The sequence below is a fragment of the Plecotus auritus genome (genome assembly GCF_963455305.1).
Source record: "Plecotus auritus genome assembly, chromosome: 2".
In the NCBI taxonomy this organism is placed as follows: domain Eukaryota; kingdom Metazoa; phylum Chordata; class Mammalia; order Chiroptera; family Vespertilionidae; genus Plecotus; species Plecotus auritus.
The window spans coordinates 110,639,793-110,660,504 of record NC_137771.1 but is presented as its reverse complement, the minus strand read 5'-3'; the positions used below and the strand labels follow the sequence as shown (position 1 = coordinate 110,660,504).

At 41.6% G+C, this 20,712-nt stretch overlaps 1 protein-coding gene across 1 annotated transcript in view; it reads left to right on the top strand.

The window, feature by feature from the left end:
- The window catches only part of PCOLCE2 (procollagen C-endopeptidase enhancer 2), a 125,358-nt gene that overhangs the window by 33,159 nt on the left and 71,487 nt on the right, over positions 1-20,712 (top strand). Inside the window, exon 3 of the mRNA XM_080655054.1 lies at positions 15,431-15,686. Coding sequence (XP_080511180.1) covers positions 15,431-15,686 — 256 coding nt within the window. The remainder of the gene's footprint in view (positions 1-15,430; positions 15,687-20,712) is intronic.

Sequence of the window (20,712 nt, the reverse complement as noted above, 5' to 3'; positions counted from 1 at the left end):
AACTTCCTTTTAACATTTCTTCCCACAAATCTTCTATAACTTTCACGAACCTTCTTACAACTTTCATAAACATTTTTACAACTTTAATTCACATTCTTTTCCCTTTAAAAATGCATGTCCAGTTGGGAAAATGGCGGCGGAATAGACAGACGTGTTCCGAGCCTTGTCTCGGAGCAGAAACAAAGAACAGCTGAGGGTTGCACGAGGAATGTTTGTTGGCAAGTTAAGGGACAGCTAAACTCCAGGAGAAGGTGGGGGACTGCTAGACGGGGTTCCCCTGACCTGGCAGCCCCCACTGCGGCTGGGTCCCCTCCTGGAGCTACGGGCTCGGACGCCGAGTCTGTGCCATCTTGAAAGGGAAAGTGGAGCTTATTGGAAGCCTGAAAATCCACAACTGCGGCACCCACTGAACAGCAGCGAGCCCCAGAACACCGATCCCCAATTGGCACAAACACGCGGATTCAGAGAAGCTCTACACTCTACCACGGAAAGGTCAGATTTCGCCTGGGATAAGGTGAGGTCTCTGGTCCCGGCAGGAGAGAGGAACGCGTGTTTTGTGGGAGCTGGAGGACCAGGGAAGTCTGTGCCTAGAAAAATTCGTGGCTTTTGGGGCTCACGTGATCTGTGAATGTGGAAGGGGGTCCTCAGAGCTGCTAACAGAAGGGATCTCTAAAAAGCAACCCATTTTGATCTGACGTGCAGGGACACCCTAAGAATTTCAAAGGTGTGCCGTCTGCTTAGACTTGCGCGCAGACCCATTGCTCCCACACTTGGGCTTTTTCCTCATCAAATCCTTGCTCCTGATTACTAAGCCCAATACATAGGATCATCCAGTTGGGGACACCCTGGGAGACTGTAGGGAAAAGTGTTTTTCTGGAACCTGGGGATTGGAGCAGGGAGTGACCATCGGAGAGCCAGCTCTGAGGCAGCCCACTTCCACAAACCGGTATTGAGTGCCACAGGGAAAGAAGGATGTAAATACAGGCTAGAGAGGCCAAAGAGATCCGGAAGTCAATCCAGAAACACTGCCACCCAGGGGCTGAATCACAAATTAACTCTTGTGTAATCAAAAATAAAAGAATACGAGAAATTAAGACACACCGCCTGCTTAAAATCAGGACTGGCTTACAACACTGAGGAGCAGTGGAACACAGGGAACTGCAATACTGTCCGGACTGAGAAACAGGCGTGCCAAACAGAACAATAGAGGAAGTGAATGACCTTCACTACTGCACATTTTATTTATTTTATTTTTATTTTTTTATTTTCATTTTTTGCATCTTTTACTCAAGAAACTAATTTTTTTCTTTTTCCCTCAGTTGATTTTACCTTTTTAATTATAACATTTTTATTTTCAATGAGTATCATTACTACTACTATTTTACCTTTTTTTTAAAGTATCATTTTATTTTCTCTTTATTTTACTTTGGGATTAGTGTTCTACATTCTAGTTTCATCTTTCCTTTAGCATCGTTTTACTCTATCTCAACTCTACCTTTATGCCATCACTCTCTTCCTAACCTTTCCCCTTTCGGTGTCCTGTTTATCTTACCCCTTTCCTGCTTTAGATTTTCCCTATTCTTTCTGTTTAACCCCTGATATAATTTCACCCTACTTATATATCTAATCTACAATCCCCTGCTCCAAGTCCATACACTCCTCTCTCTTTGCTATATTAACTATCCAAAAAATTGTCTTTCTCTCTGTCCTTTTGTTGTTGTTTGCTTGAATGTTGATTATATCGAATTTTTATGCTTTTTTGTGAGATTGTTTTGCTTATTCTTTTTGTTTGTCTTTTTTTTTATTTGCTTTGTTTTTGTTTGTCTTTTGCTTCTGTCTTTCCTTGTCTCGCTTGATATTAGTTGGTGTTGTAGTTTGTATTAATCCCCAGGTACTTGTTGCTGGCATTTCCTGGCATTTGTGGTTGTTCTATTGGAGTTTTCTCCCCAAATATGTAGTTTGTTCCCCTTTCTCTCTTAGTCTCTTTCTTGTCTCTCTTACTTTTTTTTTCCTTTTCCCAATTTCATTTTGACACTCCTTTTTTTTTCTTTCTTTTTCCTCTTCTTCTTTCTCTCCTGTCACCTAATTTGCCTTTCTCTGGTGGTCACCTTTATTGGAGGTTATTAATATCGTGAATACATTTCTGTTCAGTGCCTTGTGTGTTGTACATGGTTGTGTTGTATTTTTTGCCTTTAAATCAACGCAGGAGAGAGAGAACTACATAACCAGACACCCAGAGAAGAGAGACCATGGGGAGACAAAGAAACAGCCCACATATGGAAGAAAAGCAGGCATCACCAGAAAAGGAAGTAAACGAAATGGAGGCAAGCAACCTTCCAGAGAAAGAATTCAGAGAAATGGTCATAAGGTGGCTGAAAAGAATGGAAGACAAATTCGACAATATGAGTAAGAACCAAGAGGAAATGAAGAACCAAGAAGAAATGAAAAATGACATAGCTGCTGTAAAGAACTCAATAGAGAGCATCAAGAGTAGACTAGAAGAAGCAGAGGACCGCATCAGTGAGCTAGAAGACAAGATGGGAAAAAATACCCAAGTAGAGCAACTTCTAGATAAAAAAAATTAAAAGGCAGGAGGAGAGCCTAAGGGAACTTTGGGACAACACGAAACAAAACAACATCCGCATAATAGGGGTTTCAGAAGGAAAGAAAACTGAGCAAGGAATAGAAAACCTGTTTGAAGAAATAATGACAGAAAACTTCCCTGATATAGGGGAGAAGAAAACCCACACAAATCCAAGAAGCTCACAGAGTCCCAAGCAAAATGAACCCCAAAAGACCGACGCCAAGGCACATTATAATTAAATTGGCAAACACCAATGACAAAGTAAGAATCTTAAAAGCGGCAAGAGAGAGACAGAAAGTTACATACAAAGGAACCCCCATCAGACTAGCAACTGATTTCTCAACAGAAACTCATCAGGCCAGAAGGGAATGGAATGAAATATACAAAGTCATGCAAAGGAAGGGTCTGAATCCAAGAATACTGTACCCAGCAAGGCTATCAATCAAAATTGAAGGTGAAATCAGAAGCTTCACAGACAAAAAAGGACTAAGGGAATTTATTACCACCAAACCAGCAATGCAAGAAATGCTAAAGGGTCTGCTGTAAAAAAAAGAAATAGGAAGTAAAGAAGGAACACAGGGGTAAAGAATAAAAATGGCGACAAATAAGTACCTATCAATAATAACTTTAAATGTAAATGGATTAAATGCCAATCAAAAGACATAGGGTAACGGATTGGATAAGAAAACAAGACCCATGTATCTGCTGTCTACAAGAAACCCACCTCAGAAAAAAAGACGCACACAGACTGAGGGTGAAGGGATGGAAAAAGGTCTTCCAGGCGAAAGGAAATGAAAAAAAATCTGGGGTAGCAATACTTATATATGATAAATTATATCTCAAAGTGAAGGACATAACAAGAGATAAGGAAGGCCACTTCATAATACTAAAGGGAGCGATCCAATAAGAAGAAATAACTCTGGTAAACATATATTCACCCAATACAGGAGCACCCAAATACATAAAAAATCTCCTGGAGGATATCAAGGGAGAGATTGACAGCAATACAATCATAGTAGGAGACTTTAATACCCCACTATTACCACTGGACAAATCCTTTAAACAAAAAATCAGCAAAGAAACATCAATCCTAAATGACTCACTAGACAAGATGGAATTAATTGACATCTTCAGAACACTTCACCCCGAAGCCACAGAATATACATTCTTCTTAAGTGCACACGGGTCATTTTCAAAGATAGACCATATGTTGGGACATAGGCAAAGTCTCTTCAAATTCAAGAAGATAGAAATCATATCAAGCATCTTCTCAGACCACAGTGGCATAAAACGAGAAATCAACTACAATAAAAACAATTCAGAGAAATCAAACACACGGAGACTAAACAGCATGCTATTAAACAATGACTGGGTTACCAGAGAGATCAAGTAAGAAATAAAATCATGGCAACAAATGACAATGAAAACACAACAATCCAAAATCTATGGGACACAGTGAAAGCAGTCTCGAGAGGGAAGTTCATAGCTCTACAAGCCTACTGCAAAAAACAAGAAACAATGGTAATAAATTACCAAACCCTACAACTCAAAGAGTTAGAAAAAGAGCAACAAGAAAAGCCCAGTGTAAGCAGAAGGAAGGAAATAATAAAGATCAGAGTGGAGATAAACGACATACAGACCAAAGAAACAATACAAAAGATCAACAAAACCAAGAGCTGGCTCTTTGAAAGGATAAACAAGATTGATGAACCTCTAGCCAGACTCACCAAGAAGCAAAGAGAGAGGATCCAAATAAACCAAATCAGAAATGAAAGAGGTGAAATAACAACAGATCCCGCCGAAATACAAAGGATTGTTAAAAAATACTATGAACAACTCTATTCCAACAAACTGGACAACCTGGAGAAAAGGGACATATTCCTAGAAAAATATAACCTTCCAAAACTCAATGAGGAAGAATCTAAACAGCTCAATATGCCAGTAACTATGGAAGAAATTGAAGCAGTCATCAAAAAGCTTCCAACAAACAAAAGCCCGGGGCCAGATGGCTTCACAGGAGGGTTTTACCAAACATTCAAGGAAGAACTAAAACCTATCCTCCTCAGACTATTCCAAAAAATTCAAGAGGAAGGAACACTTCCAAGCTCCTTCTATGAAGCCAGCATCACCCTAATACCAAAACCAGATAAAGACAACCCAATGAAAGAGAATTACAGGCCAATATCCCTCATGAACGTAGATGCCAAAATCCTCAACAAAATTCTAGCAAATCGGATCCAGCAGTACATCAGAAAGATCATACACCATGACCAAGTAGGATTTATCCCAGGAATGCAAGAATGGTACAATATCCGCAAGTCAATTAACGTGATACATCACATAAACAAATTGAGAGATCAAAATCACAAAGTCATATCAATTGATGCAGAAAAAGCATTTGACAAAATCCAATACCCTTTCTTGATAAAAACTCTTAACAAGGTGGGAATAGAAGGATCATACCTCAACATAATAAAAGCTATATATGATAAACCCACAGCTAACATCATACTCAATGGGCAAAAACTAAAACCATTTCCCCTAAGAACAGGAACAAGACAGGGATACCCACTCTCACCACTGCTGTTTGACATAGTACTGGAAGTATTAGCCATTGCAATTAGACAAGAAGAAGAAATAAAAGGCATCCAAATTGGAACAGAAAAAGTAAAGCTGTCCTTATTTGCAGATGACATGATATTGTACATAAAAAACCCGAAAGACTCCATCAAAAAACTAACAGACTTAATAAATGAATTTGGCAATGTAGCAGGATACAAAATTAACACCCAGAAATCTATGGCATTTCTATACACCAATAGTGAACTTACAGAAAGAGAGACTAAAAAAGCAATCCCATTTACCATTGCACAAAAAAAGATTAAGATACCTACCGTGTTTCCCCAAAAATAAGACAGTGTCTTATATTATTTTTTGCCCCCAAAGACACGCTAGGTCTTATTTTCAGGGGATGTCTTATTTTTCCATGAAGAAGAATACGGTACACATTTATTGTTAAGTGAAATTAAAGGAAATTTATTACCTGTATATGGTATGGTAGTACGGTAGTTGTCAACACAAACCAGACAAACTGTGAATCCTATAGTATCAAGAATTTACTCATTTATTCAATGACAATCATGTCATTATCTTCTGGAACATCATCATAACAATCCAATTCCTGAATTTCCTGGTGAATTTCTTGTGACTCCATTTCTTTCAGAATCAGTGGACCAAATCTCTCATGTTTAGCAATAGCACTGTCTTTAAATGAATACTTCTTGTCAAGGTAGCCTGCTCACAGTGCATTTGCAATGCAACTGTCAGTGATTTTCTCCCATGAATTCTTCACCCAAGTCACAACTTCTTGCAGTTTAGGTTTCACAAAGTTTCCACGCTGATTTCTCTCCATTCTATTTTCAGTGTAGTCATTAATTTCCATGCGCAAATTGTCTTTGAATGGCTTGTTTATTGCAATATCAAGGGTCTGGAGATAGGCCGTCATTCCTGTGGGAATCATTATCTGATCTATTTTTCTTTCGTGAAGAAATGTCTTCATGTCTTTAGCGCGGTGAGTGCTGGCTGCATCCCAGACTAGCAGACCTCCTTGGCTCCCTCGCATAACAAGCGGCAGTGTTAAATCGACCCACTTCCTTATAACTGCTTGTGTGGCCCAGGCTTTTTCAGTTTCAAGAATAAAAACACCCAAAACACCTTTAATCATTTCTAAGGGCAAGAAGGAAAAGATTGAATCAATCTTTTCCTTCTTGCCCTTAGAAATGATTAACGGTGGGATTTTAGTGCCATCCAGACGAATTGCCAAAATACAGGAAACACGTGCACTTTCGTAAACAGTGGAGGGAATGTACGCTAAAGAGGCACCCCGCTGTTCATCTGTTGTTTGAGATGATTGGCCCATAAACACTGCAGTTTCATCCATAGCAATCATGTTGGAAAGATTGTATTTAGAGAAGTCAGCATCATCAATAAAGGACTTGAATGCAAGTGCTCGCTTAATAACTTGAGTATCTTCCAACCTAAACAATGTTGTAGATCTTCTTAAAGACAGTTCACTTCGCTGAAGGAAATTATCCAGCTAGTGTTGTGATGCTTTGAAGTCTTCAAGGGCTATGTCAAACTGTGGTGCCATTGCAAGGGCAAATTCTTGAATCTGAGCCCTATTCACAACCAAAGCCTTTGCTCTCCTGTCAAAAACCCATTCACAGATCAGGTCTTCCAGCTCGGAAAATAATGGTTGCCGACCTAATCCACACTTGCGCTTTTTAGCATTTCCCTTGTCCACTTGTTCAATGAGGTTACCATACTCTGCTCACCATTTTCGGACCAATCGGATACTCAACATCTTCTCTTTGCAGAAAACAGTAAGATTTTGGCCCCAAGAGTCTTCCACGATTCCTTTCTTGTACTCCACAGAGTAGCTTTTTCTTTTTGAGCTCATTTCTAGGGGTAAAAAAAAAAGGAATTGGGGTATCAAGGTGGGGGGAGGGGGATCACTCAAAATGACACAGGGGGGATCAGAGGGAGGAATCAAAATGGCACAGGAGAATCAGAGGGGGGATTACCATTTTAGTAACCCCTTTTGATCCTCCTGTGTCATTTTGATTGTCCCCTCTGATCCTCCTGTGTCATTTTGATTGCCCCCTCTGATCCTCCTGTGTCATTTTAAGTGATCCCCCTCCCCCCACCCCTGTGCCACTGAACACCTTCACCAGACATCCCCCCTACCCCTTTATCAGACATTTACCCCCTGGGGCCTGCCTGGGGACTATCACTGGGCTTGCTGGGGCCTGGATCTGGGCTGGAGCAGGGTCTGCCACTGACTGAGAACCTTCAGTCATCATGAAGGCGGCCGCAAGTATCAGGTAGTGTCACCAGACACAGACCAGCACTCACCACCTTCGCCGCGTCCCGTCCGCTCTAATCCTCCTGTTCTTCTACACGCATCTGCGAAAGTCTCCTCCTCTCTCCCGCTCTGTGCTCACCGCTCACTCCAACCTCCGCTCCGCCTCCACACAGCAGTGACGTCAGGACTCCGCGTAACGTCACTGGTTGCTAGACACCAGTCGGGGCAGCCCTAGCGAACAATTTTACAGTAAATTAATTTTCATTCTGAGACAGAGCCTGGGGGCCTTATTTTTGGAGGATGCCTTATATTTCACCCAGAAGGAAACCTGTAAGTAGGTCTTATTTTCAGAGGATGTCTTATTTTCAGGGAAACATGGTAGGAATAAACTTAACCAAGGAGGTAAAAGGCCTATACGTGGAAAACTACAAGACACTGCAAAAAGAGATAGAGGAAGACGTAAACAGGTGGAAGAACATACCATGTTCATGGATTGGTAGAATCAACATCATTAAAATGTGCATACTTCCCAAAGCAATCTATAGATTCAATGCACTCCCCATTAAAATATCAATGGCATATTTCACAGACCTTGAAAGAACTCTCCAAAAATTCATCTGGAATAAAAAAAGACCCAGAATAGCCACAGCAATCCTGAGAAAGAAGAATAAAGTAGGAGGGATCTCAATACCAGATTTCAAGCTGTATTACAAAGCCACTGTTTTCAAAACAGCCTGGTACTGGCACAAGTACAGACATATAGACCAATGGAATAGCATAGAAAATCCGGATATTGACCCAAACCACTATACGCAATTAATATTTGACAAAGGAGGCATGAACATACAATGGCGTCAAGACAGTCTCTTCAGCCAAAACCGGTTTGGCTCAGTGGATAGAGCGTCGGCCTGTTGACTGACGGGTCCCGGGTTTGATTCCAGTCAAGGGCATGTACCTTGGTTGCGGGCACATCCCCAGTGGGAGGTGTGCAGGAGGCAGCTGATTGATGTTTCTCTCTCATCGATGTTTCTAGCTCTCTATCACTCTCCCTTCCTCTCTGTAAAATATCAATAAAATATATTAAAAAAAAGACAGTCTCTTCAATAAATGGTGTTGCGAAAATTGGACAGATACATGCAAAAAAATGAAACTAGATCACCAACTTACACCATACACAAAAATAAACTCAAAATGGATACAGGACTTAAACATAAGACGGGAAACCATAAAAATACTAGAGGAATCCACAGGCAGCAAAATCTCAGACATATGCCGAAAGAACTTCTTCACTAATACTGCCCCTAGGGCAATGGAAGCCAAAGTGAAAATGAACAAATGGGACTACATCAAAATAAAAACCTTTTGCGCAGCAAAAGAAACCTATCAACAGAACAACAAGAAAGCCCACTGTATGGGAGAACATATTTGCAAATGTTATCACTGATAAAGGTTTAATCTCCAACATCTACAGGCAGCTTATACAACTTAATAAAAGGAAGATAAATGATCCAATAAAAAAATGGGCAACGGACCTAAATAGAATCTTTTCGAAAGAAGACAGAAAGAAGGCCAAGAGACACATGAAAACATGCTCAAAGTCATAATTATTCGAGAGATGCAAATCAAAACGACAATGTGATACCATCTCACACCTGTCAGAATGGCTATCATCAACAAATCAACAAACAACAAGTGTTGGCGAGGATGCGGAGAAAAAGGACCCTCGTGCACTGCTGGTGGGAATGCAGACTGGTGCAGCCACTGTGGAGAACAGTATGGAGTTTTCTCAAAAAACTGAAAATGGAACTTCCATTTGACCCAGTAATCCCACTCCTAGGAATATATCCTAAGAAACTAGAAACACCAATCAGAAAGGATATATGGACCCCTATGTTCATAGCAGCAAAATTTACAATAGCTAAGATTTGGAAACAGCCTAGGTGCCCGTCGGCAGATGACTGGGTCAGAAAACTATGGTACATCTATACAATGGAATACTATGCTGCTATAAAAAGAAGGAATTCTTACCATTTGTAGCAACCTGGATGGAATTAGAGAACATTATGCTAAGTGAAATAAGCCAGTCAATGAAAGAAAAATACCACATGATCTAACTCATTTGTGGATAATAAAAAACATTATAAACTGATGAACAAAAAGATAGATACAGAGACAGTAAAGCATCAAACAGACTGTCAAATTACAGCGGGAAGGTTAGGGAGAGGTGGGGGAAATAAGAGATCAACCGAAGGACTTATATGCATGCATATAAGAATAACCAACGGATGCAAAACATTGGGGGGGGGTGAGGGTTGTATGGGAGTGGGTGGGGGGAGGGGCAATGGTAAGATATGTACACATATAATACCTTAATAAAAATTTTTTTAAAAAAAAATGCATGTCCATGCCTTATGTCCTTTATTATTAAAACCATTTGATGAACAGTCTCACTTTTAAGAAATATATCTTTAACAAAGCATAACACGTTATATTTTCAGTTTTAAATTTACTTTATAGATTTTCTGTAATAAAAGCTAAAATTAGATGAACTTAAAACTTGTTGAAATATTTAGATCTTTATCATATAATTATAGTAATGTTTTAAAGCTTTAACTTGCCAAAGACTTTGGAAAATTATGTATAGGCATATGAGACTGGAGAAAAGGTGGGGGAGGAGGGAGCAGGCCTAGCAGTCTGTTCCCAGGCCTCTAGCCTCTTGGATTTTAAACTGTCACATTTTTCCTTAGAGATAATATGCTAAGGTTTGGGTGATAATGAATTCAGCTTCTGATAGTAGCCGGATTGTTAAGTAAGTGTTTGTAGTTTTGCAGTAATGAAATTGTTCTTTGGGAAGAGGTGTGTGTGAGAGAAGGCGCTGAGATCAGAGAAGTTTTCAGAGCATTAAAGGGGTGAGAATGCTAACCTTAGGATCTAAAGCAGGGGTCCTCAAACTACGGCCCGCGGGCCACATGCAGCCCGCTGAGGATATTTATCCGGCCCGCTGGGTGCCGCTGCCTGTCCTGCTTAGCAGCCGACTCGTCCCGGGCCTGCAGTGTGCATAGGAATTAGTTCATAGTTTTTTTTTTAAACTATAGTCCGGCCCTCCAACGGTCTGAGGGACAGTGAACTGGCCCCCTGTTTAAAAAGTTTGAGGACCCCTGATCTAAAGGCTCTGTGAGGAGTCCCTTTGCCATGTTATGTTTTAGAGGAGCTTTGTAAGAAAACTGAAATTGGGAACTCAGAGGTGAGTACCTAGCAAGCCCGAGAAAGGAGAGTATTTCTTGGTTAGAGGAGGAGACAGTGATGGAGGAGATAAGGCATTTATAGTCTAAGGAATGGCATGGCTTTGTGGGGGTGAGAGTGAAACTGAAGTAGGTGAATGTTGTATGGGACAGCTGGGCTTTATGAGGGGATGTCTGTACCATTTCGGTCAGGCAAGAAGAACGGGTAAGAAGTTATTTAGTAAGATGCAGTGTAGAGGTGAGGTGGCTAATGACTGTGAGAATAACCTGTCAACCCCCATAAAAGAGACTGAGGAGGGGACAAGGGTCCCAGCAAATTCGGAGAGGGCAGTGGCACCAGTGCTAATAAAAAAGGAGATTGGCTTACCTGCCACTGTAATTGTTACCCGAGGCTCTGTCCTGGTGATGTAAGTCTGTGAGGCCTTCTTGGGACCTGGGCAGCTTCAGTCTTCCATGGCCAGTCCCAGGAGGTCTTGGAGCTCCAAACCAGATCCAGAGGGCAGTCTTGCTGAGGTCCGACCTGGAGGGGCCAGACTACAGTCTTATTTCCAGTGGCCTTTCCTCCTGCACCTTGGCCAGGACCCGAGTGGGAGTCTTGGGTTTGGGCAGGACTTGGTCCAGTGTCCTCTCTTGTGGCATTTGAGGCATGGCCCTGGAGGAGGCTTAGCCCCTGATCTACTCTTGGTTGGAGGACCGGCACTTTGTTTGGGGTTCATGAGAGTGGTGGCTAGGAACTGAAAGGCCTTTGTCTGGGCTTCAGCCTTGGCCTGATCTCCTCTTTTGTTTTTGGATTTGGGTCTTCTTGTCTCTATTATTAAAGACCTTAAAGGTCATATTTAAAAGGTCTCATTGTGGGAGGAGTTGTCCCTTCTAGGTTTGTAGGCATAATTGGTGTATTTTCTCATGGCCTGTGTAAGGCGAGAGAGGAAAACTGCTGGATTTTCATTTCTTTCCTGGGTGACTGTTGCTATTTTTTTTTTTTTTTATAATTAACTGCTTTGTGGGCTGTATTTCTCAGTCCTTCTCGGCAGAGAACAATGTGGTCTTGAGACCTGCGACCTGCCTGCCCTTCCTGATAGTTCCATTGTGGGTCCCATTAGGGACAGCATCTGCTCCGACTTGGGGGGCTCAGGCGCACGCATGGGCAAGTGGCCTGCCAGCGGAGGATATCTGCATCCCTGGACATGAAGCCAGATTTGGTGCCAGCAATCTCCCGAAGGGGGCACTTTAAGGCTAGTGCCAGAGTAGGGGGAAGAAGAGAGCCGAAAACTGCTCTGGAGCAGATGTGAGACGGTGGTGGCAGTGGGATCTGCTCGGTAGAGTGGAGGGCTCTCAGGCTGTTGAGATGGAGAAGTCATAGACTGAAGAACCAGGGGATGATCAGCGGGATCAAAAGTGGTGAAGGAGGAGGGGGATTTGAGATTCTCTGGGGACTTAGAGTGAAGAAGGAAAAAAAAAAAAAAACCTGTGGGGGAGAGCAGCTGTTACAGAGAGAAGGATGTGTCCTTGAGTGTAAGAAAGCCTGGATATACAGGATCTCAGACCACTTCCCCTGCCTGCGGCAATAATTGTCAAGGTCAGTTATGATTTGGAAATTGAAAGTGCCATTTTACTGAGGCCAGAAGTCCTGCACGAATTCTAGGGTCTGAAGGCTTTTAAGTAGACAGCCCAGGGGTGTGGTGTGGGGAATGGTTGACTGCAAATTCCCCATGGTGACTGGCAGTGGCTTAAGGTCTGCTTTCCATGAAGTTAAGGCCAAGAAAGGCGTCCCCGTCTCCCCACAACATTCACAAGAAACAGACGGAGTCCTCCCTCTGTGACTGGTGTCCCCGTCAGGAGAGTGGATGAGGGAACCTGGTTCCCCCTGAGGACTTGTCCCAACCAGCACTGGATTTCCGTGGGGCCAGCTGAAAGTATCATACCAGAGCCTGGCTCCAAACCCAAAATGACAGGACAGTCCGAACGGAGGAGAACAGACTAAAACCACTTACCTATGAATGTATGCCTGGTGTTGATGCAGGAGGAGGCAAGGCAAGGAGAGGTCCACTATCCAGTCACAGGCACAACTCAAACCAGTCCGGAGGAAGGCTAGGGGGCCCAAGTAAGTGTTGCGAGTTCAGCAGCAGTTCAGCTGTGCAGGAGCGTGGCTGGGGGCCTTCCCTGGACACAGGGGAGCTCAGGAGCCGGATGATCACGGACTCTCTGAGTGCCAAGTGCCGGTTGCTGGATCCCTGCGACGGCTCTTACTGGACCCCTCACTAGACCTTCTCGAGTTTCGGCACCAAATGAAAGGTTCGGAGTGGGCTGGGGTCACACACCTATGAGGCCATAATGTATCAAAAAAGATTTTATTCCAGGCACCTGGCTGCAGGTGGGCTGAGACCGAGAAAGGCATCAGTGAAGAGAACAGGGAGAGACAGGTTTTTATTAATTTTTGCTGGTTGCTGATGTAAGGGTCTGGTCCATCCTTACTTCCTCCCATGCCAGGTGTCTTCTGATTATCTGAGCTATGCTCTGCTCAAGGCTGCAAGCTTTCTGCAAAAGATCTGCTAAGCACAATAAGTTTTTCTCTGCCCCATTTTATTCTCTTTAACCCTTTCACTTACTGCTTCACAAAAACTACTTCGCCAGAATAACTGTTGACTTCTGGTTGCTAACCCCAGCAATCATTTCTCAATCCTCACCTTCCTCTTGACTCAGCTGGCCAGTCTTTCCTCCTGGATAGTCTCTTCACTTCGCTTGTAGGCACCACCCTTCTTGTGACTACTCCATTACTGTTTCTACATTAGGGTGAGTATATAATTGACACAAAAGGCAAATAGCAGTGATATACTTCCTCTTATCGTAAAATAAATAAAAATCATGGCACTGAACTCATCAACAGGGAAAGCCATGTTATGTCCTTAAAGCACCTATTGACTCTTGAGTCTGTGGTAGTTCACTAAAATGAATGTAAACTAACCATGTGCTTTTGCATTATGTTTGGTTGTTTTATAATCACTGACCTATGTTATCTGTAAGTTTTTACAGAATGAAATTTTTATGTTATGCAGTGGGAACCTCACCCAGTTGAAAGGGTGAAATAAATCTGACTGAGACTTTATGACTAAACTACTTTAATGAAGAAATTGAAAGGTTATATGAACTGGGAAATAAATGAAGCTTTTGTAAAAATTATGCCAAAATATTTTGCAGTCATTTTTTTTTTCCTGCCTATTCAGGAAAGAAGGAGGGAAGCATCATAAAAATTATAACGGGGAAATTATGGTAAAGAAAGTCTCAGGAGGAAGTGAAAACTCATTTTTTTCATCAGTGCATCATGTTTCAAAGCTACCTGGTATATAAAGTTTGCACCTAGAAAACAAGCCAAAACTTAGTGACTTTGAAAAGAGAACATTCAACTATTACTAAGTTAGTGTAATTAGTATACATAGTTGATCTGGATTTTTCAGGACCCAAAGTATTATCTATAAACTAGAAGCCTGATGCATGAAGATTCGTGCTAGAATGGGCTTTCCTTTCCCTGGCGGCCAGCACCGCTTTTCCACTCTGGCCCAGCCCCTTTCCGCTCAGGCCCCGGAGCCGCCTCTTTCCGCTCTGGGAGCCACCTCTTTCCGCTCCAGCCCTGCCTTCCCATGCTGTCCTGAGAGACGGAGGTAGAGCAGAACGCCTGCATCATCGCCATGGCGACGACACAAGCATCCCGCTCTCCTCGTCACTTGGCGCCTGTGTATGCAAATTAACCACCATATTTGTTGGGTTAATTTGCATATCACTCCTGATTGGCTGGTAGCATAGCGGAGGTACGGTCAGTTTACATGTTTGTCTATTATTAGGTAAGATTAGCTACACAATTGTCAGATAATTCCTTTGGTTTTAAGTTGTTAGAAATGTTCTATATGTTGAGATGTTCCATTGTATTATTTGTGAGAAGTGACATTTCAAAATGTTTCCTTGACAAATAGTATCGCTGGGTGCCTTGGTGTTTTTGTTTTTAAATATATTTTACTGATTTTTTACAGAGAGGAAGGAAGAGGGATAGATAGTCAGAAACATCAGTGAGAGAGAAACATCGATCAGTTGCCTCTTACACACCTCCTACTGAGGATGTGCCCGCAACCAAGTTACATGCCCTTGACCGGAATCGAACCTGGGACCTTTCAGTCTGCAGGCTGACGCTCTATCCACTGAGCCAAACCGGTTTTGGCTGCCTTGGTGTTTTTGAATATGCAAATGTTTGAGTAACGGTATCAATTAATAAGACCAGTCCAATATTTTGAAGCTTTGTTGAGATAATTCTATAGGAATAACATTGTGTACCCTAGAGCAGTGGTCGGCAAACTCATTAGTCAACAGAGCCAAATATCAACAGTACAATGATTGAAATTTCTTTTGAGAGCCAAATTTTTTAAACTTAAACTATATAGGTAGGTACATTGTTATTAACTCAATTAGGGTACTCCTAAGCTGGCCTTTGCTAAAAACTCAAGGGGCCAAAGAGCCGCATGTGGCTCGTGAGCTGCAGTTTGCCGACCACTGCCCTAGAGAATTGTGCAATTTGTCAAAGTCGATAAATATTTATATTTTATTGGAGTACCTTTTCTGGCTTAGTTCAGGTTTGAAGGAAGAAAAAGCATCATCTTGGATTTTATGTTTATCTGATCACTAGTAATTGGCTGAATGTGAAAGCCTCAGACTTTGTTTTCATGACAGTTTTCCAATTGGCCTTTCTCTTGGCAGGTTCCCAAGGGAAAAGTAGTAGTTCTCAATTTCCGATTCATAGACCTCGAGAGTGACAACCTGTGCCGCTATGACTTTGTGGATGTGTACAATGGCCACGGCAATGGCCAGCGTATTGGGCGCTTCTGTGGCACGTTTCGGCCTGGAGCCCTTGTGTCCAGTGGCAACAAGATGATGGTGCAGATGATTTCCGACGCCAACACTGCTGGGAATGGTTTCATGGCCATGTTCTCTGCTGCTGAACCAAATGAAAGAGGTATTGCTTCTATATCATGGGAATAACAGCAGTAAGGATACTCATAATTATTGAAGGCCTACTGTGTGTCAAATACTGTCTTAGGCACTTTATATGTATTTACTCCTTTAATTTAAAGTTAAGAGAAGTTCTTCTCAAACAGAGAGTTAATAAATGCCACCAAAACACCCAGAGACCATAAATAACCAGTTCTTTTTTTTAAAGCCCATATATATTCTTTTAAAAATTCAAATATAGATAATCATGGAGTAAAAATGTGAAGTTTGCATACACAAACAGCTATAGAAACATACCCCTTCACCAGATTGTAGTCCCCTTTTAGAAATAGCCATGGCTAGTAGTTCTCATTCATTTCTATACATTTGCAATAACTTTTTAAAAGTGTAAGTGTGATCATGCATTCATATTGTGTCACAACTTTCTCTTTTCATTTAACACAATATGTTGGGCTATTTTCACATCAGTACATGTGAACTCTTGAAAATAGAAACCTCTACCCTTGAAAGATAAATGCAGAGGGCAAGATCTGTTATATTTGCAGCCTTTTCCCTAAGGAAGTGGTTGGCAAATTCATTAGTTAACAGAGCCAAATATCAACAGTACAATGACTGAAATTTCTTTTGAGAGCCAAATTTTTTAAACTTAAACTATATAGGTAGGTACATTGTTATTAACTTAATTAGTGTCCTCCTAAGCTGGCCTTTGCTAAAAACTCAAGGGGCCAAAGAGCCGCATGTGGCTCGTGAGCCGCAGTTTGCCGACCACTGGCCTAAGGGGACTCCCTAATTTTTTTTTTTTAAAATTTAATGGGGTAATAGGGTCATATAAGTTTCAGGTGTAGATTTCTATAATAAATGATCGATATATTGCACTGTGTGCCCACCACCCAAAGTCAAATAATTTTCCATCACCATATATTAAACCCTCTTCACCCTCCACCATCCACCACCTTTCCTCTGGTAACAACTACACTGCTGTTTGTGTCCGTGAGTTTCAGTTTTATATCCTATACTAGAGGCCCAGTGCATGAATTCATGCACGGGTGGGGTCTGGCTGGCCTGCCTTGATCAGGGTAGGGGGAGCCAATAGGGGGCCAGGCCGGCCAGCCCCGCCCCCATCCGGCTGGTTGACCAGTCACAGTGGTTGGCCGGCCACAGTGCGCATCATAGTAACAGGTTGTTCTGGTTGTTCCAGTTGTTCCAGTCACTTGGCTTTTATATCCTATCTAATAAAGAGGGAATATGCTAATTGACCCTCATGCCGTTGCAAAGATGGTGGCACCCACAGCCAATAAGGAGGGAATATGCTAATTGACTGCCCCACCCTCAAAGTAAAAAAAGGAGTTCTTACCATTTGCAACAGCATGGATGGAACTGGAGAGCATTATGCTAAGTGAAATAAGCTAGTCAGAGAAAGATAAATATCACATGATTTCACTCATTTATGGAATATAATAAACAACATAAACTGATGAACAAAAACAGATCCAGAGACAGAGAAACATTGATCAGACTGTCAAACCTCAGAAGGAAGGTAGTGGAGGGGGGGTAAGGGTGAGAGATCAACTAAAGGACTTATATGCATGCATATAGGCCTAACCAATGGACACAGACAACAGGGGAGTGAGGGCATGAGTAGGGGGGATGGGGGGGTAATGGGATAAGGACACATATATAATAATCAATAAAGAAATTTAAAAAAAGATGGCGGCGCCCACAGCCAATAAGGAGGGAATATGCTAATTGACTGACATGCCCTGAAAGATGGCGGTGTCCACAGCCACAAGATGGTGGCTCCCAGTCCCCTCAGCCCCACCGGGGCAGCAGGAGTGCAGCACAGCCTGGCCCGCCCCCAGGCGGGTCCAGCTGCTCCACGCACCTGCCTCCGGAGTCCCCCAGTCCCCTCAGCCCCCCAGCCACCCAGGGCCGACCCAAGGCACAGGCAAACCCAGGGCCAGCCCGAGGCGGAGGCAAGCCTCGAATGGTGGCTGCCCAGCCACCCAGGGCTGGTCTAAGGTGCAGGCAAGCCTCAGATGGTGGCTGCCCAGCTGTCTAGGGCTGCCCAAGGCACAGGTAACCAGGGTGGGGCTGAGGCTTGCATAGCCGGCAGTGGTAGCAGCAGAGGTGTGAGGGGGGCGTCGTCTTCTCCTGATCACCAAGTCACCTCCTGGCCCTGAGGGCTCCCAGACTGTGAGAGGGCGCAGGCTGGGCTGAGGGACCACCCTCCAGTGCATGAATTTTCATGCACTGGGCCTCTAGTATATAGATAGATAGATAGATAGATAGATAGATAGATGATAGATAGATATGAGTGAATCATATGATTCTTAGCTTTTTCTGACTGACTTATTTCACTTAGCATAATGTTCTCAGGGTCCATTCATGTTGTTGTAAATGGCGCTATTTTATCCTTTCTTATGGCTGAGTAGTATTCCATTGTATATATGTACCATATCTTCTTTATCCACTCCTCTATCTAAGTACACTTGTGTTGTCTCCATGTCTTGGCTAATTTGAATTATGCTGCAATGAAGATGGGGCACATACATCTTTGTGAATACATGATTTTGAGTTTTTCCAGTATATCAGTATACCCAGGAGAGGGATTGCTGGGTCATATGGTAGCTCTGTTAATTTTTTTGAGGAATTGCCAGACTGCTTTCCATAGTTTGTACCAGTCTACATTCCCACCAGGAGTGCATGAAGGTTCCCTTTTTTCTACAACCTCTCCAACACTTGTTATTGTTTGTCTTATTGATAATGGCCACTCTAAAAGGTGTGAAGTGGTATATCATTGTAGTTTTGATTTGCATTTCCCTAATTAGCAGTGAGGTTGAACATCTTTCCATATATCTATTGGTTCTTTGTATGTCTTCTTGGGAGAGGTGTCTGTTCATGTCCTCTCTGCCCATTTTTTAATTGGGTTGTTTTTGTTTGGTTTCTTGATGTGTTTTGGATATTAAACCTTTGTCAGAGCTGTTGTTTGCAAATATCATCTCCCATTCATTTGGCTGACTCTTTGTTTTGTTGATTTCTTTTGCTGTGCAGAAGTTTTTAGTTTTATCCCATTCATTTATTTTTGCCTTTACTTCCCTTGCCTTTGGGGTCAAGTTCATAAAATGTTTTCTACAACCAAGGTCCATAAGTTTAGTACCTATGTTTTATTCAATGTAATTTATTGTTTCAGATCTTATATTAAGGTCTTTGATCCATTTTGAATTAATTACAAATTGTAATCTCATTTCACCCTTTTGCATGTGACTTTCCAATTTTCCCAGCACCATTTATTTACTCCATTGTGTCTTTCTGGCTCCTTTGTCAAAAACTATCTGCTTATATACGTATGGTTTTATATCTAGGCTCTATTCTGTTCTATGGATCGGTATCTGTTCTGTGCCAGTACCATGCTGTTTTGATTATCATAGCTCTGTAGTATAATTTGAAGTCAGGTAGTGTGATACCTTTGGCTACATTCTTTTTTCTCAGTATTGCTTTGGCTATTCGGGGTCTTTTGTGGTTCCATACAAATCAGATGAATTTTTGTTCTCTTTATTTAAAAAAAAAATGACAATTGGGATTTCGATGGAGGTTGCATTAAAACTGTATATTGCTTTGGGTAATATGGCCATTTTAACTATGTTGATTCTTCCAATCCATGAAAACAGGATATTTTTCCATTTTATTGTGTCTTTTTCAATCTCTTTTAATAATGTTTTGTAGTTTTCAGTATATAGGTCTTTCACATCCTTTGTTAAGTTTATTCCTAGGTACTTTATTCTTTGGTTGAAATTGCAAATGGAATTGTTTTGTTTCATTTCTCTTTTTTAAGATTTTTCATTCATGTATTTATTCCACAATCAAAATAAATCATAATTTAAAAATCATAAATAACATTTTTAAAAAGTAAAGGAGGCTTTGTGTTGCAGCTTTATTAATAAAACAGACATCAGTCTAAAATGCAGCACTAAATGTGTTCTATTCACATGGTGGAATATAAATACTTAATAATTACCCATAAAATTTCACTAAAGATCTGGGATGAGACAACCTTTTGAAACAAACTGCCCAAATGAGTAGAAGTATGCTGCAAATAATTTCTATTAACAGTTTATTGCAAGATAGAAAAATCCCCAAGGTAACTATAAACGCAAGCCCCTCATTTCATGCACCTGGCCTTGGCTTTTGTCTTCCTTCTGCAGACATATCCAAATCCAGAAAGGCTTCTGCACCCCATGCTCAAAAAGGCCACCACGAGACCCCAGAAGCCTTGGCACAGACAGCCATTAATGAGCCTGTATGCAACCTTCATTCAGAACCTCCAGGGAAATCAAGAACCCAAACTTGTAGAGCAGCAGCATTTTTTGCACAATAGTTTTAACTGTGCAAAGAGCTCTCACAGGCCATGCGCATTTCATAAGCAAACCAGCATATTATCTTACTATCTTTCTATTTATTTTCTGAAGTGTTGTTGTTAGTATATAGGAAAGCAGTGGATTTTTGTACATTGATTTTGTATTCTGCAAATTTACTGTATTTGTTTGTTTCTAATAGTTTTTAGTGGAGCCTGTAGGGTTTTCTATGTACAGAATCATGTCATCTGCAAAAAGCGACACTTTTACTTCTTCATTCACAATTTGGATGCCTTTTATTTCTTTCTCTTGCCTTATTGCTCTGCGTAGGACTTCCAGAACTTTGTTGAATAAGAGTGGTGAGAGTGGGCATCCTTGTCTTGTTCCTGATTTTAGAGGAAAAGCTTTCTGTTTTTTAGTCACTGATTACAATATTGGCTTGATGGTTTGTCATATGTGGCCTTTATTATGTTGAGGTACTTCCATTCCTATTTTATTGAGTGTTTTAATCATAAATGGATGTTGTATCCTATCAAATGCTTTTTTTGCATCTATTGATTAGATAATATGATTTATCCTTTCTTAAAATAATGTGGTGTATTACATTGATTGATTTGCTTATGTCAAACCATCTTGTGCTCCTGGAATTAATGCCACTTGATCATGATGTATTATTTT